This window comes from Trachinotus anak, unplaced genomic scaffold, assembly GCF_046630095.1.
Source record: "Trachinotus anak isolate AG129_WGS33_773 ecotype Australia unplaced genomic scaffold, CSIRO_AGI_Tana_v1 ptg000024l, whole genome shotgun sequence".
NCBI lineage: Eukaryota > Metazoa > Chordata > Actinopteri > Carangiformes > Carangidae > Trachinotus > Trachinotus anak.
Window position 1 is genome coordinate 13,449,687 of NW_027273875.1, and position 17,719 is coordinate 13,467,405.

The 17,719-nt window shown below is 40.9% G+C and overlaps 1 protein-coding gene across 2 annotated transcripts in view; it reads left to right on the forward strand.

Moving 5' to 3' along the window:
* The window catches only part of uvrag (UV radiation resistance associated gene), an 87,700-nt gene that overhangs the window by 35,243 nt on the left and 34,738 nt on the right, over window positions 1-17,719 (forward strand). For both annotated transcript variants that reach the window (XM_071460474.1, XM_071460473.1), the window contains exons 12-13: window positions 471-636; window positions 14,700-14,775. In XM_071460474.1, the coding sequence (XP_071316575.1) occupies window positions 471-636; window positions 14,700-14,775 (242 nt within the window). The remainder of the gene's footprint in view (window positions 1-470; window positions 637-14,699; window positions 14,776-17,719) is intronic.

Genomic DNA, 17,719 nt, shown 5'->3' on the forward strand with positions numbered 1-17,719 from the left:
TGGTTTTGCTTCTCAAGCACATATCTCAAAGAAATTGGGTATCCGACTACAGCCAATGTTTCCGAGACTATGTATGCTTTGCCACATTTTGCATCACTTTTGAAACACTTTCCTACATGAGTGTAACTGCTCTTCCTCCTGTGAGTGCTTGGATACCAAGCTATTTCTGGTTGGATGTTTAAACGTTTTTGTTTGGATTCACAAGATGTGGACACGGTTTATGTAAGCACAATTTATTTTGCAATGAAAATACAGTCCAAACAAAAAACTTTGAAGTTTTTGATATGATGAAATGCTGACTCAGGGTGATTAAATTTGAATTTATTTGAATTTAATTTACAATAGATTAAACGCTTTGAGGCTTTTGTGTGTCGATGTAGATCGCCTTAAAAAACACTTCTTCTCTGCTGAACAAAACTCTGTCCTATGTGTGACTTACTGGAGCTGCTTTTTGACTTTGTGTCCTGCAGCAAAGGATGATGGGAGCGTGGCAGTCGCCCTGGGTTACACAGCACACCTGGTCCTGATGATCTCGTGCTTCCTGCAGATCCCTCTTAGATATCCAGTGATCCACAAAGGTTCACGCTCCTCCATCAAGGACACCATCACTGACAGACTCACTGAGAAGGAGAGAGAGTAAGTGGGCCCAAAATGTGACACAGAAACACCAAATGTCTTATTTTAGAATATATTCACATGCATTTCTTTCATCAAAAATGCATACAAATTTTGCAAAGTCTGTCCACCTTGCTGTCCACCTTGCTGTACAAATAGTACATTGTAATACTCAGTGACAACTTGTGTCGTGTAGTGTAGATGTGTTTTTTTTATTTTTATTAATGACTCTCTTGCAGCATTCATTGTGTGGACTCTATGATTAGTTCCACTTTCCCAAAATATTTGGATCATATATACTGATGTTCAGATAAGGGACTCTGTTTTCACGACTGCGTGCAGACTGTGGCATCAAGTGTTGTGAGCATGAAACAAGCCCTGCAGTTCATTTAGTGTTAGGACCACATTAGTTCTCAACACAGCACCAACCTTTTTTATAACATGGTGAGTCCATCTGATAGAGTATTCTGATGACTGTGGATATAACTGTTTTGGCTGATTTGATCATGGTGAGTCAGGAAACGATGCCTTCATGTAAACATCATTAATTACTTACGTAAAGCAAAATAAAGGCAAAATAATATTTTTAGATTTACTGTCACTGTATATTGTTTTAAACTACACAGTCCGCGCCCTTAACACCAGGGGTGATAATACAATTATAGATATAATATGTGGGAGTTATCATGTTTTAAAATAAACCATGCATCAGTATGTATGGGAAAAATTGTGCATCCAGTTTTAGTGTCAAAAAAATTTGTGTCCAAAATTGTGCAGTGATTTCTGCTTCTAAGGTTTGCAATACTGAAACACTGAAAACTGCCAACTGCCAGTGTTGCACAATCTTAGTCTCTATGTGAAAAGAATGTTATTTATCAACATCAATATAATGATTTCAGATGTTGGATTAATAAATGAATGTTCACCTTGGTACTAAGATTGTGCAACAATCATTTTAACCATATTAAATGTATATCCTGAGCCCAAAAGTACATTTTACAGTGCTGTGAATCCAACCGGACAAGAGAAGTATGTGTGTGTTTTGGACACCGACTACGAAGATTGTGCAACTCATCGTTCTTGTTTCCAACTTTTCCCTCATTGCCAGCCAAGTGCTGGTAATGTGCTCTGTCTCGTTCCATTGTCTAAGTTTTAGTATCTTGATAAAATATAAATATAAAAACATGCATCATATAAACTCATATTTGTTTGGATGTCAAAACATTTACAGCCATGATTCTCCCTTGATCTCTCCCAGAACCTGTTCTACTCTTCAAACCTCTCCCTGCATACTTTCAAATCTTCACTTGAAGATTGTAGAGCACGAAAATCTGTTTTATATTTACTTTGTACTTTTGGCGTTTAAGAATTTCTGTACTCAAGTACCATATTATCTTTCCAACTTTGTAGCAAATCCCTGTGACTCTGCTTGTGTCACCCAATCCTGTCTGTGTGTCTTGTTGGCTGGGTGTGTGCAAGGCAGAGTGAATCTTTTTCACTGCAGCTATTTTCAATTTTGCGAACAGCTGCTTACTATCTGACAATTTGGAAAATTTGCATTGTTGCATCTTTTGAAAAGTCTTTGGCGTACTCTAAAACCTTGACCCTAATTCAAATACTCACTGGAGAAGAGGGGCTGTAAAATGAAAGCGGCATTAAAGGTGGAATAAGCGATTCTAATCCACTGTACTTTTGTGCAATGAATATCTCCTCATAGTTCACTAATTGTCTGTTATGTATATGCTGGAAAACAATCTGGTGTTCCTACACGGTCCTGGCTCTGTGAATAAACTGGATATAAACAAAGTGGCTCAGACCAAGTAACACAACACTTTTCCAGCCAATCAGCAACCACTTTTGAAACATCCATTAGTTTATTTCCACGCTTAGAGAAAAAAGTGGTGGAGTGTCATTCTGATGCGCTCTGGCAGCACTTAGGCTTTTAGTAATCTGTCAAAACCATAGGAGGCACATAAGACGAGGAATATTGTCATCTATGAACTGCCTGCCATGTTATACTTCGTATTCTCTTAGAGGCCCTTTGTTTAAGATTTCAGCAGATCGTAAATTCAGTCATGTAATGGTACCAGGCATGTGTGGAACCTAGAGAGGCTTATACTGCTTAGCTAAACTAAGCATTTTAGGTCAGAGCATCTGAACTGAAATCCATTTTTAGACAGGGTGGAAATGGCTGGCCTAAAGTCTTCAGACTGGACCATGAGACCTGTAATCAAATGCTTTCCAAAAATAAATGTCCGACAGGTCTATAAATGGGGTGTTTCAGTTGAGCTGGAATGAACTGTTTCTTATAATAATATTCTCATAAATAAAGAAGATTCCTTGAAAATGTATGAGCTGCATATTTTCAACAACCCTCATTGATGTCACCATCTAACATCTGGGGAAAAAAATCTAAATCTTCTTGAAAGTCTTGAAAGTCCCTCAGAGGTGTCTGGATTTTTTGGTGTACGATCTCCACTGTTTGTTCATGTTAGTTGGGACAGTAACAGTGAAGTATGACCTGATGTGGTACCTGCCCATCTCTCCATGCACTTTTCAGCCATTTGTTTAGGTCAGGGTGGCAGTCGTTTTGGGTAAACTGGGTTACAGTAACTGCAGCAACAGTAGTTAGCTTCTTTTGCAGTGCAGAGGGATTATATTTGTCCTCACACCCTGCAGCTGCAGCCTGCTACAGTACCCTGTCTTCCATCAGCTGGTGGTGGCTGGAGTATTTTGTCCATAAGCAAAAACAGATCAGTTCCAAGGGGATTTAAATTGGATTGGATAAAATGTCTCCTGCACATTTCTTTAAACGCCTATAATGCATTATTTGTTTTGTCACCCAACAGCATCTTAATTCACTTTTCCCTACCCATTGCCCATATCCATAACCACTTCAGATGAAGTGCCCCATTCGTCCTTGTTTGTTTTCATAGAAACAGTTTAACTCTGTGGTCCTTATACAATGCCCCAGTACTTATTAAATAGATGTATTACCTAAAACTTACACAAAGGTTTCCCTCTGCACTGTAGCTTTACTGTTGTCCTTCACTTGTAAATCACTTTTGATAAAAGCATCTGGAAAATTAGTAAATGTAAATGTAGGTCCTATAGGCTCACTGAACTAGAGATAAGTTGTCTATTTGGTATCAATAAGTTGCACTTTCTGCACACAACTACAGTCCAAACAAAGAAATCTTGTTTTCATATGCAAAACCAGAACCAGATATTCAGTAGCGTTGACGTACAGTCTTATGTGCATCTTCAGGTTTTGATTTGACTCTGGTGTTTCGAATGGTAAATTATTTATTTCCTTTGTCTTGTTAGGCATCTCTAACAGCCATGTGTGAGGGCCAGTGCTTTTGCATGCTTTGTCGCATTTACTACATTTGGTGTTTGGCGTTGTGGACTCTCCAGCACAGACAGTTGAGCAGTCTGCAGTGGTGCGTCTTCACTGAGGCTTGGCCTCTGGATTCAGAGGCAAAGACAAATATGGAATGTTCAGATTGGGTGTACCAACCACGTTGCTGAGAAAACCTCAGTACAGATGCTTTTTTTTTTTGCATCTACAGCCCTGCATATCTTGGGCAGGAGGTGCTTTCCTCTAAAGCTGTTTTGTTTTACCCTTGGTAACAGCTTAAAATTCCCCTTTTTTCAGTTTACTCAGGTATTTGGTGCGTGCATTATGAAGCTCTGCTGAGACTGTAAATCATGGTCCCCATCATGTGTCCTTGTCTCTATCACACCCTCAGGCTGTAACCACTTTGCTTCCTATCTTCACAGCATGATATCATTTTTGAATCAAGCACCATTAACGACTGAGAAATACTATGTTGAGATAGAGGCCAGCAAATGATAAACTGAGAATTTAATCTCGCCTGGGGCTTTGTCAGGGCCGTGATCTGTACGAGCACTGTAATTACAGCACAGGCCAATGTAATGAAATTATTATTTGTTCGTGTTATGGTCTTGTAACTATGCATCAAGTCAGAATTAAAAACCCTGCTGCAATATAATTGCACGCTTGGAGCACATATGCTCAGGTATGCACCTTACATACATATCGACATTCCACACGTGCAAGACCCCCTTCAATCAGTGAGAGGGGGAGTCGTTAAGAAGATTACGTTATAATCAGCATTGTTGCTAACAGCCGTAGTTGAATATGATTACCCCTTAGAGTTGGTGAATACTATAAGTTCAAAGCCACTGGAAGAGGTGAATGAAGATGAAAGTTCAGAGTCAAGCTTGATATGAGCAGAATATTTCATTTCTTCTTTTTTATCTGTTATTTTAGTTTAAAAGGGCCTTTGTATTTTGAGTATTCAGCTGTCTGGTGTAAAGGAGCGAGTCGTGGGGTCAGTTGAAACCTGGTGTAGTAAATTATTTAAATTGGTAAGAGAAGAGATGCAGGCCACATGTTGATGTCAATTCAGGTTGTTGTAACAGGTCTGCAGGCCAGAGGTCCTCACCATTCTTTTGTTTCTGTTCTCACCTGTGTTCATGGCGTAGCCAACCATGAGAGTAACCCTATAAGGGTCAACAACTCATGTATTTACCGGCACCACATTGTGCTGTACTCTCAGTCCAAAACAAGTCACTGCTTCTCCTCAGTCAAGGCACATAGGAATGATGTGCAAATCAGTCCTGACACTTTCACATCCTCATTTGTCACACTAAGAACAAAAACATCTGGGAGAAAGTGTGAGAAAAAGAGACATTATCAGACAACACAGTGAGTGAGTGGCCATCTCTCTGTATGGGTGATTATGATATGACAACAGCTGTAGAGGCTCACTGGGAGTCACTTTATACATTTCCAGTCCCACCATCCAGGATATTTACACCAGCGTCCAGCAACAAAAAATAAACTTGCAGGCTGTGCTGACTGTTGAACAGACATAACAATCAGCAGCGCCATGAGGTGTCCCTGAGTGGGGCCAAACACTCGAGCAAACTTTTAACCCCCCTGCACATGTTTATGACCCCTGAGGGGTCCCAGTGGGCTGCAGGCACACAGCAAAATGATGTGTGGGGAGATGGAAAGCAACTAGCTGAGCTCTAAATGTGAACAAAAAAGTGGTGATTAAAGTGTCGGAAAGAGGCAGCCAGCAGTGATAAGTGAGGTGGCTTGGGATCGGTTTCTCAAAGTGTGGTAGGATTAGCAAGCAGTCAGTCAATTATAACGGCATGCACATAGGAACATGCACATAGGAACCTTATGTTGGTTTAGTTGTATGTTGCACTGTAGGCCCCTGTTGAATGGTAATTGTCCTGACTCCACTTTTGCACTGTGATGAAACCTCATGCTCTTTTTAGATCCTCCCATCCTTTTAAGTTTGCTCTGTGGCTCTGTTGCAGAACCTGGTGTGGATACAGATTTCAGTAGCTAAAATATTTTTTTCCAGTTACTATCAAACGTAGAATCTCTATTGTTTATCTTTAAGAGTGCTGGCTACATTTGAGAAAGAAATATTTGCCTGTTAATGGCGGTGTTGCTAACACGGCACATTCAGTGTGGATAATATAGAATATATTCCACCTTTTGACTTTGGCTAATATCATTTTATTCTCCACCTGGAGTCAAGTGGGGGTTAGAATAATGGCTGCTTTATTTCATATCATATGGTATTTTGACATATGTTGGTCTGAACTGTGTCACCCTCCAGCACTTGGGCACAGACCAGAGTTTGAAACCGGCCCTGGAATAATGTTTGAAAGTAAAGTGAGGAAGATGACTGGTCTGTTTGGCAGTTAGCATGATTTGGCCTTTTTGGGATCTCCACATCATCCTCCTCCCTGTCGGAGATCTTCTCTGAAATCAGTGGACTCTAACGACATGTTGCTTCCACATTTTGTCCCGTGGAGAGCACAGTTCCACTGTATCTGATTGCATGGGGGGGGGAGGGAGGGAGATACGATCCAGATGTCCAGTGTTTGATTGAGACCAGAACTCAGCCATTAAAAAGCAAGCACTGCCTCATATAGTCTTTCACCCAAAGTATTGAGGCAAATCAGTTTTTTTTTTTTTTTCTCGATCATTGGCTAAAGGAAAAACGGATATAAGTGGGATTTACACATCACTCCTGGGTTCAGTCACAGAAGAGACTGTTGGTGGAGGCACTGAACCTGAATGCCACAGGAGGGAGGCCAGCTTAAGATGAGAGGAACCTGTGAGCTCTAAGAAAAGAGGTTATTGTTCCGGGGCTTCAGCAGTTTCATGTCTCTTAACATGGACCATGTGCATAGAAGGAGAGGGGGAATTACACCCTAACTACCCTGTCCTGCCTCAGGTTGCACAGCAGTGAAGGGGAAAAGCAGTGTGAGGCTGCAGGACAGGTTACACTTCCTGCTCAACCTACAATATAGAAACGCTCACATAAGCACAGGCTTTTTAGTCTTCATTGGTAGTTAAAGAGTTAATTCATCCAAACTACAACAAGCCATACCTTCTCTCTCACCTCTGTGGTATCTAGCCATTCAGGTAGGATTGATTTCATCTACAGACATTTTGTAATTTCTGCTACTACTATTATACAATGCAAATCAATGAGATTTCATCTTTTGCACCTGATAGCATTCTCCCTCTGTAACTGTGCTGTCTTTATTGTTTCCTCGCACTGTCCTACAGTACAGCAGAGGACTGGAATTAAAGATCTGTATGGTTTAAGTGCAGTACTATTCTCCTGTGTTGTTTTCTCTGTATGAAATGAGAATTTTAATGACACAGTAGTGGGTTAAGAGAGACTGCCCCTTGTCTAGCACTGTAGAAAAAATCCTGTTATCTAAGCAGTGTCATATGCATGTTAGCTAGTGGTTCAGTTATATAGTTACTGTATTCTTCATAGAAGAGATGACAGAGGCAGTCAGCTTGAGAGCCAGAGAGCTTAAATCGAGTTTGAACAAATGGCTCATTATTTAGGTCTGTATGTCAACTACAAAGGCACCCTGGGACTGGACAGAATGTTTACTTGTCTTTTGAGGTTTTCTGCCAAAAATCTCAAGGACAATGGCAGGAATGGTATGTTTATAATCGCTCTGAAGAAGTCATGGAGTCTCTTCTAGGTTGACAGGTTAGTTCCATAAGCAGCCCTTCATCTTGGAGTCCTGCTGTTGTGTAGCCTATTTGGCCAGCCTTTGTCTATACTTCATTAAAAAGATAACAAGAAGCATCTGTGCTGAACGGCTTTCTGTCGGGTGCTGTAGGTTCAAAGGAATGGCCCAGCCAGCTGAGAACATTCAATAGTATGGTTTACTCATTCATAGATTGAAAAATTGATGTACATGTAACAGTCTTTATGACAGTATCAGCTCTTGCCATCTTTTTAGGCACACTAGCAGCATGACTGAAGGGATGGCACAGCTGGCCTCTCTGTCGGTCAGTGCAGCACTTTGGTACAGACTGAAATATCTCTTTTTGATAGATTGGCACAAACATTCATGATTTACAGTGGATGAATTCTACTGACTTTGGTGAACCCCTGACTTTTCCTCTAGCGCCACCATGCGTTTGACAACTGTGGTTCTATGAGAAATGTCTCAATAGCTGTGATCAAATTTTGTACACAGATTCATGTTCCCCCACAGGATGAATTGTAGGAACATTTTAAACATTATCAGGACCAAATAGCTGCAAAACCTATCATTCAGCATCAGCTGGACTTGAGTTTGATGCTAATTAGCACAATTTAGAATGCTAAAATGGTGGACATCAAACCTGCTTAGCATCAGCATGTAAGTGTTGTCAGTGTGAGCATGACTGAGTTAGCATTTAGCTAAAGGCACCACTGTGCCTAAGTGCAGTCACACAAAACTGCTGTAGACTCTTAGCCTTGTTAAAACAGCTGTGGTCATGAAAACTGGTGTTGACCTGAGGCTGCTGTGAATTGGAATAATTATCCAAAGTAGGTTTTGTATGTCATTTTTTAAAGACTGCTAATGGGTTAAAGTGATGGTGCTTTGAGTAAGGTTTTGGCTCGTGAATACTGTGTAGAGTGCTAGAATGAGCCACACATCTCCACCTCTGCCTGAGATTAAAACAATGGAGGAAAACAAAGGAAGGAGAAAATTAGTGTGTCGGGTTTGGGAACTGGGGTCAGCGGACTGCTGGATATTCTTAAGAGTCTCAATGAAAACCCAGTGTGACAGAGCGAGCAACCGCCACATCACTCAAGAGACACTTTAACGGCATAGACCAAGATGGCGAAACGGTTATACTGGGGTCTTAAGTGCAGCAGCAGTCATTAAAATAGCATTCACTGACAGATGCTCAGTGTAATCATTTCTCAGATATTGAAAATTACAGCTCACCGTGATTTATATAGTAACCTCTGCCATTAGAGCCTTGACAGTTGCAAGGCAGGTGTTTTTTTAAAAAGCAGGCCCAGATGATTTATGGTCCCGTACTGTTTGAAATTGCACATTAAAGACATTGTGAAACTCACCATCCTGGCCCCCCACACCACCACCCCCATTAAAACGGTTGTAAGCACTGGCCAAGCCTCATCTCCACCATGTGCACAACTGTTGTTTTGCACATTTGGAGTATTAATTAGGATTTCTAAACAGGCAAGCCAACACATGTGGAGACCTCAGCCTATGTGTACATTACAGCAGGTCAGCCAGTCACCAGCAGTCTTCCCACCATATTCTCATGAAACTCAGTAACGCTGTGCACGACCACCCACCTGCAGGTCTGTGTCCTCCTTTACACTCCTCCATTTAATACAATGGACCCAAGAGGAGTCTAATATACTGGGGCATGCTTAAACATACATGCTCTCTAGTTTGCACAAGAAGCACCCGCTGACCTCGTGGTCTTGTTTCTCTAATAGATTGCTTTTAACAGGGCTGCCTGGAGAGACGATGGCCATTTTAACTGAAAACAACAGAGCTCAGGTGGACTTGGTGCCCCCTGTTTTGGCTCTGTCACTGTTGTTTTGTAAAATTTCAGAAAGCAATGTCAGTTTCAAACAGGCTGAAATGCATATACAAAGCTTTAACTGGGCCATCGTAACCTCACCTTTTCTCTTTGCACAAATAGCCCTCAAATATGGCCATTTTAACCGGAGGCTATAAAAGACATCATGTGCTGCTGACACCTCCTTGGAGGCCCCCAAGGTGCAGTCCAAGGAGACAGTGTAGACAGTGGTGCTGGTGGATCACTGACAGATGAAAGAAATATAACTCAGCCTGCTATTACAAGATCCCTCAGCAGGGCAAAAGACAGGGCCGGGAGGGATTTTTAAAAGATTTGGACAGGAAGAAAAGTGCAATGAACTGTTGCTTGATCTCATTATTGTAGCTGCATGTTTAACGGTTGTTTCCTCCTTTTAACAAGAGTCCCTCCTTTTGCATTTGAAGGTTGTCTCTGTGGAGAATGGGTGTCTAGACCCTGCAGTTAAAGAGCTGGCAGACCGGGGGTGTACATATTCTCACTCATAAAGACAGGGGACTTTCCTGTGAGATGTAGCTTTTGTCCTTTTACAGTTTCATGGCTCCACACTTATTAATTACATATTTCTATGTCTATAGACAGAGCCAGCACTTGCACGTTAACTATCCTGTGGTGAGATAAAGAAAACAGAGGACTGATTTATTTTTTATGACAGAAAAAAAAGTGACAGGTTTACTTCTGCTTGTAACTCGCTGTCATTTCTTTTTCATCTTTTTGTCCAGTGCATGCAGAGTTGAATATTAGCTAAATGAAAGCAGCCTTCATGTTTGAGCAATCAGTCTTTTAAATGGACGCTAAAGTGAGTGGGCGTGTTGATTATGGTGCCTGTCATATTCGGTTTGCTGTGTTAGTTTCGCAGACATGACCCTTCAACAGAGCTGCCACTGAGGGGAGCAGGAGAGGGATGTGCTGACGGAAGAAACAGCTTGATTAAGGAGAGTGAGGAAATACAAGGAGCACTGCTAAGATAGAGATGATTTGATTTGATTTAAATGTACAACAAAATTAAACAAAAGACCCAACAATATTGTGCACAAGGTGCAAGAGGTGAAGCAAGCATGACCTCACTTGCAAACAACACAATAACAAATTGTTTCGATCCAGTGGGAAAGTGCCATAAACAGTGCGTCTCCTACTCTGTGTGTGAATCTTTCTGTTTTGTGTCTGTTTATTCTGGACGCTGCATCCTGATCGACTGACCGGGTACTGATTTAGGCCTGCATATTCCTCCAGGAGTGTAATTTATTTCATCCTGTTTAGCGTAGAGGGCTGCTTCAGTTTATGCCGCTGCTGCTGGCTGAGTGATTAAAGATGGCTGTCTGTCTCCTCTTACTCTGCTTTCTTATGTCTCTCCCATACACATACCACGAGCGTTTCCACTGTCAAAGCAAAAATGATGGCAATGGCTATTTGTCCCCAAGGTTTATATTCAACGGCTGACTTAGGTGAAAACTGTAAAAGACAGAAAAATAACTTAATGCTTCATTGTGACTTTTTGCATTGCTGAAAGTTTGCCTTGAATCTGATATGCTTATTTTGATGCTTTCTTGGTAAGGTCTCCTTTGAAAGTGCTGTAGTCTCAGTGGGGTAAACCTGGGAAGATTAGATAATATATGAAATAATAAAATGTCCCTAAGTGATTCACATACTCCTTTGGCACCTTCTCTCTCCTCTCCGTCATCAGACTTCCTCCCTCCGCCTCCCCCCTCCTCCCTACTGCTGTGAAATAATATATTTGACTTTACGGGACATCCCCGGGAGGAATTCCTGGTGTTTGGTGAACCAGAGTCTCTCCAGTGTGATTTCAGACACAGTGGACAGCGGTCATTAATCACCTCATTGTGACGGAGCCTGTGTGTGTATTCATGTGTTTGCGTGTGTGTGTTGGAAGTGGCTCTGTTTTCCTTGTCATGCATGTTCATCAGCAAACAAATCCTATCTGCTCGTGGGGAAGTGATATTGGGAATGCCAGCGGTGTGAGGCGAATGCTTGTTGTGTTGTTCTTCCTCTCTCTGTTAGTTATTTCCGAGTGCTGAGATATGACCTCTGGCATGTCGCTTTCTCCATGGGGCCTTGACTGCATATCGGGGATATGGAAGACCAACAAGCGGCTGGCTGTGTGGCCCTCTGGTTACAGTGTCTCAATTTTTTCTTGCCAGCATTTGCAATAGCATCCTGTTAGAATACATTCTAGGGCTAGAATGATCTCCATCTGCTGAGAGTTTACTTCAGAGTTGCAGTGTAATGTGTGAGTGAGGAGGTGTTTACAGTGAGCACCAGGTCAGATTTTTTTGTCTGAGATCTCCGGACAGGCTCAGATATAAGTAGAAAAACCAATCATGCTAGAAATAGATTAAAGCCAAATAAAAGACATGGAAACCTCGGGTTAAAATAAGTTAAATATCACGTTAGTAATAAGTTCAGCTGAAAAATGCTTTTCAGCTGAAATGCTGACATGTAGGTGTCATCAAAGGTTTGTTCTCTCAGAACATTAAGATCTGAGTAAAACCTGGCCTTCAACATGCCACAGGCACATCTAAGTCAGTACATTAACCTGCAGAGGTACGGAGCTGTTAACATGATCTCAGCTGACAGTAGAGTCCAATGAAGTGCCAGCACTGAGGATGTGTATTTTCTGCCGATTTCTCTCGTTGCCTCAGGCACCTATAGGTCATAGTAAGAGGGGGCGAAGAGCCCCACACAGGATTAAGACCATGACCCAGTCCCCAGGGGGCACACGCACAGGAAGGAGGCGTGCCGGATGCACTTATTCACCAGTGCACTCTCGTACACGCACACACATGTGCAAAGCCTTCAACACATGTCTACACATACTGTACTGTATGTATATCAGAACACATCCTCTGCTCCTGGCAGCACCGTCTTATTGATACAGAGGCACCTGTCTTATTGAATTGGTCAAACATGGGATCAAATTAGGGTCAAAAAGATTTTTGAGCTTGTAAATTGATAAATAAATAAGAGTAAATAATTCCAAAGTTTCTGTTTGTACATCAACCTTTTGATTTTTAACCAGGTGCATCAGAGAAATCCAGCTGCCTCGCAAGATTTGCTTTTGTGAACATCTGTGTTTGGATACAGAGCAGTAAACTATGTGTAAATTTCAGTTGTCAAAGTTCCCACAACGTGTGTGACGCTGAAGTTACAGGTACAAATTTTGACCCTGTTTTTGAGTGGACAATGACAGCCCAACCACGAAGCAGAGCCCAATCAGAGGGTAGGTGGTTCTGTCACCTTCATCCCTGCGGAGGTCCTGATAGGTGTTGTAGACTTTCAAGCAGGATGATGGTGCAGGCTTTTCCATGAGCCAGGTGGGTTTAATTATATTTGACAGTGCTGTAGAAAATAATGGTGAACATTTAATGTGCTGTGTATTTACTTTACAAGTTTACAGAGGTTAATTTACAACTACAAACTGTGGAAGTATTTGGGATTGTCACTTTTCAAACTCAAATCTGATCGAACCTAATTTGAGCCCATTGTCATACATATATATGTTGGCAACTTAGGATATAGCTTTCATGAATTATTTAAGGATGTGGTTGTGTCTCATTTTAGGATTTGTTCTGAAACTCCCGTTGAAGAACCTTCAGTTTTTCCAACCATGTCTTCATGATAAAGTAGCTCAACAAAATACCTTTTTTTTTTAATTTTCTTTTTTTTTTTTTTTTACTGCAATAGCAAATGAAAATGCTGTCGCATGACAGACCGACTGCTCATTTAAAAAAGATGGCGATTTATTTTTATTTTTTATTTTTATCAGTTGTGGAAGTTACTATAAAACAGATGCATCAAGGTGCTGTTGTTTTGATGTCAACAGTGACACATGCTTTGTTAATCAGTTTTCAGATGGAAAGGCTTATCTTATAATAACATTTCTTCGCCACTTGTTTCCATTTGACATAAACTGTTGCTACAAAAAAGTCACAGCTGTTTATTTGACTGACTGCATGGATGCTGTGTCTATGGTGTGTGTGTGTGTATGTTACCTTGGTAACATCTCACATGTTTGATGTTGGATTTTTGCTCTTACAAAGACCAGATGTCAACTTCATGTGCAGGAAAAGGCAGTGAAACACCTCTAAAAATAAGACATTGTCCCATTGTTGCATTTAGAAATGGAGCTCAGATGGAGCTAAAATACGAATGTAGATAACCCGTTGACACAGACAGGCGTGTGTGTGTGTGTGTGTGTGTGTGTGTGTGTGTGTGTGTGTGAGAGTGTGTGTGTGTGTGTGTGTGTGTGTGTGAGTGTGTGAGTGAGTGAGTGAGTGAGTGAGTGAGTGAGTGAGTGAGTGAGTGAGTGAGTGAGTGAGTGAGTGATCCAACCAAAGCCCTGCTCAGTCTTTTGGAGCTTCTTTCCCAATATACTGTATCCTCCTCAGTGGGAGATCCGTAGACATAAGCACATAATGACAGGAAGGGATGAGTCCAGCCTTAAGTTCCTGGTAGCAGAGAGAACTTTCCCACTCTGGATGTCAGCGTACCCTACCCCAACACCCAGGGCTATCTCCATATGTGCAGTCATGTGCCATGTGCAGTCCTAACTGGAACATCTGACTGGCACCGGTGGGACTTTCCCACCAGGCTGAAAGGAAAAGTTCTCTTTGTTCCTGTTGAGAGGCGGATGGACAGGCTGTTTGGACGCCTTTGCCTTGTTTGATATTTCAGTTTAACAAGTTACAGAGGTGGTGCCTGTGGGATGGGATCATAGACCCGGACCTGGCTTCTTGAACCATCTGCAAGTGCTACCCACTGGAAACATCAGTGGCTACATGAATGAGTACTTTCAGTAACGGGTAGAATTCATTGCCTGTTGCAGAGCCAATGAGCAACAGTTGTTTGAATCCATCGAAGTAAAATGAACAAACAATTCCACAACGCTTTATTAACTTTTTCACGTGGCTGGATCTATAGTATATTATGATATTCAGGGTGGATAGAAAGCTGTTGTAGAATTGACTATGCTTTGTTGGCTTATGAGTATTTGTTTGAAGGCTCTTAACACCTTTGTTTTCAGACCCTGTTAATAATATATTGCATGGAGTAAATCACCTGTTCCTGTTTATTTCAATTGTATTTTTTCTGTTTCTCTTTTCTTTCACAGATTCCCCTTGTACCCGAGAGGAGAACGGTTTCATTTTGAATATGGAGTCTACTTACTCAACAAGAACATCGCCCAGGTAATACATGAACACATATCCAGTGTGCAAATGTTTGCCACTAACGTGTGAAAGTTTTATGCAAGAGTGGAAAAGTATTATGGTAAATTTGAGAGGAAGAAAATAAATATGCTGTAGCTGTGAAGGTAGAGCAGATCGACCACGAATTGGAAGATCGGTGGTTTGATCCTGGCTCCTCCAGTCTGCATGGGCAGAGATAATAAGCCCCAAATTGCCCCCGGTGATGTACCGTGTGTGTGTGTGTGCGTGTGGGTGAATGTACCATGTGTAAAGCGCTTTGAGTGGTCAGTAAGACTAGAAAAGTGCTGTTTAAATGCAGCCCATTTATCATGAACTAATTAAATATATACTAAATATAATATTTACACTTCTCAGTTTGTGTTCTGTATTTATGCTGTTATTCTATAGTCCAATCTTTTTACTGAGGGAATCTGTGGTGTCTACAAACTGAGGTAGGGACAAAATTTAAAAAATGCCTTAGGAACCAATAAATTATCCCAGCTGATGGTGTAAAGTCAAAAAGCTGTTGCTGTCTAATGTGTGCATTTTTTAAACAAGAATAAATAGTGCATTAGTTGGTGATTTTTTTTCAGCCTCAGATTTTGTGCATTTTGAATATTTCATATGATGCATTTGGCACGGCTCTGTCGGCCTGTCAGACAGTTCACCTCGGTCCAGACTGAAATATCTCAACAACTATTTGATGGATTGCCTAATTTTATACAGACATCCATATCATCCAATTTGTGATTTGGGTGAAATGTCTTGACAGTTATTGGATGGATTGTCATTAAATTTGCTTCAGACAATTTTGTCTCCTTCACTGTGACTCGTAATCACACTGAACTGCTTTTAGGATGATCAAATTCTGGTTTCTCTTTCTCTCTCCACCTCTCACAAACACATACATGTCACAGCAGGGCTGAGCTCTTGAACGACCCATGCTTATTAAAGTTCACCTGATGTGTTGACCTGGGTGACTCCTTTCATTCATCCCGCAGACATTTAACACTGACTTTCAACAATTTGCATTCCATTCCCTGTTTTCCTCCCAGTCCACGCGGGAATAAAGGGCCTCTCCACTGAATAAGACTGGGCAATTAGCGCTAGCAGGTGGCTGACTTCAAACCACTGCACTTTGGGAGGTTTTAACTCTAATACCAGACCATGAACTCCAAGCCAGTATCCAAGTCTGCCATCTTCTCAGCAGAGTCCCAGAATAAGAAAATAAGCCAGATAACAAAACACTATAGGCAGCAAACTGCTTGAAACCACCAGAGGAAACAACAAATGGCAGGTTGTGTTTTGAAACAGACACACTGGATATAGTTTGTCATATTTCTGGATAATGATTGTGTGTAATGAATCCAAAATGAAGCCATTATTCATGGCTGGTACTGTATTGTACTCGTTGGCTTGGTAGATGTTGTTGCATAACTCCAACTCTAATCTGACACTCATTCCATCACTGCTTGTCAGTACAAGCGCTCTCAACTCAGAGGTGAAATATTATCTGGACCGAACTACTGAGGTCGATATCATTTGATTCATTTTACTCTACTATAACAACTGTCAGGACTAAGCACACACACACACGTTTGATTGCTCACATATGCACATGGACATACATTTGCACCACTGTGACTTATTCTAAGATCTGGCTAAAATTTGCAGTGAAGCTGAAAGGAACATTTTTATAATGCTTGTATATCGCATAAGTGGAAAGGATTGTACTTTTCTGTGACATACATTTCAGTGTGTAATGTAACAAGCAATCTGTACACAAATTTTTAAAACCATCAAACACAGCTAAATGTATGGTGGCTGAGAGAGGTCGACACACTGCATCTTAAGAAAACACATGCAAAAAACAGAAGCAAATTAATAAAACATCTTGTGCTACAAATACACACAACACAACCCAATAGACAAATGCACTGCAACAATGTGTCCAGGGGACACAAAAAGGTGGTGAAGCTTGTTGTTTGATGCTGTTAAAGTGACTGACGCCAGCTACTTGTGATCTCTGTGCATATTCCTCCTTATCAACTCGCATAATCCCTACCCATAATCCTTTGTTATCAAAGCTACACATCAAGATCTTTGCTTTCTGAGATTTCTCTTTTATGAATCTTAAAGTGATAGTTCAGGTTATTTGACCTGGGTTTGTATTACCAGCAGTAGATTTGGGTTATAAAAATGGCTATAATATATTTTAGCCACTTACAAAATGCACACTTAAAAAAACAAGTTGAAGTGTACATTATATTTTGAAAATTTTCACCACCTTGTCTTGCCATTATCAGCTCTTTTCTTTGGTGCCATGTTTTTCATATGCAGGGATATGGGTTTTAACCCTGTAGTGCCATCAAATGTAGCAGTAATTAAATTTGACAACTGATAGAAGACACTTGCAGGTAGCTTTGAGGAGAAGTATTCTGGTTCTAAATCAGCTTCCCAGCAATAAAGTTTAAAATAATATTGCTGAATTTCAATATTAAAGTGTTGCCGTAGTACATGGAGAGAGGTCTTCTCTGCTTTTCTAGAGTACGTATTCTTCAAGACATGTTTTTAAGTCATTTATAAAAATGGCTATCTCAAAAAAATAACCCTGTGTATATGGTGCTTCAAAGGAATCTGGTCCAGTGCAGATGAAAAATTAGATCCAGACAACAGGAGGGTGTCACCTGTGTCCATGAAACCAATGCAGAAAGATTTAAATTTAAGATTGAAACCATACGTAAATCATCAGCTGTAACGCAGCTGGGCACGTGTATGATAACTGTATAACGGCAATCTGTGGAATGATGAAATAATAAACTGCAAGCATATTTCTTTCTATTATTTGTCAATATGTATCTTCAGTGAAGGCTTGTTTCTGTAAATCTCAGTGACTGACGATGTGCATGACAAACTAAATGTAACACCAGGCTTAAGGCGGCCT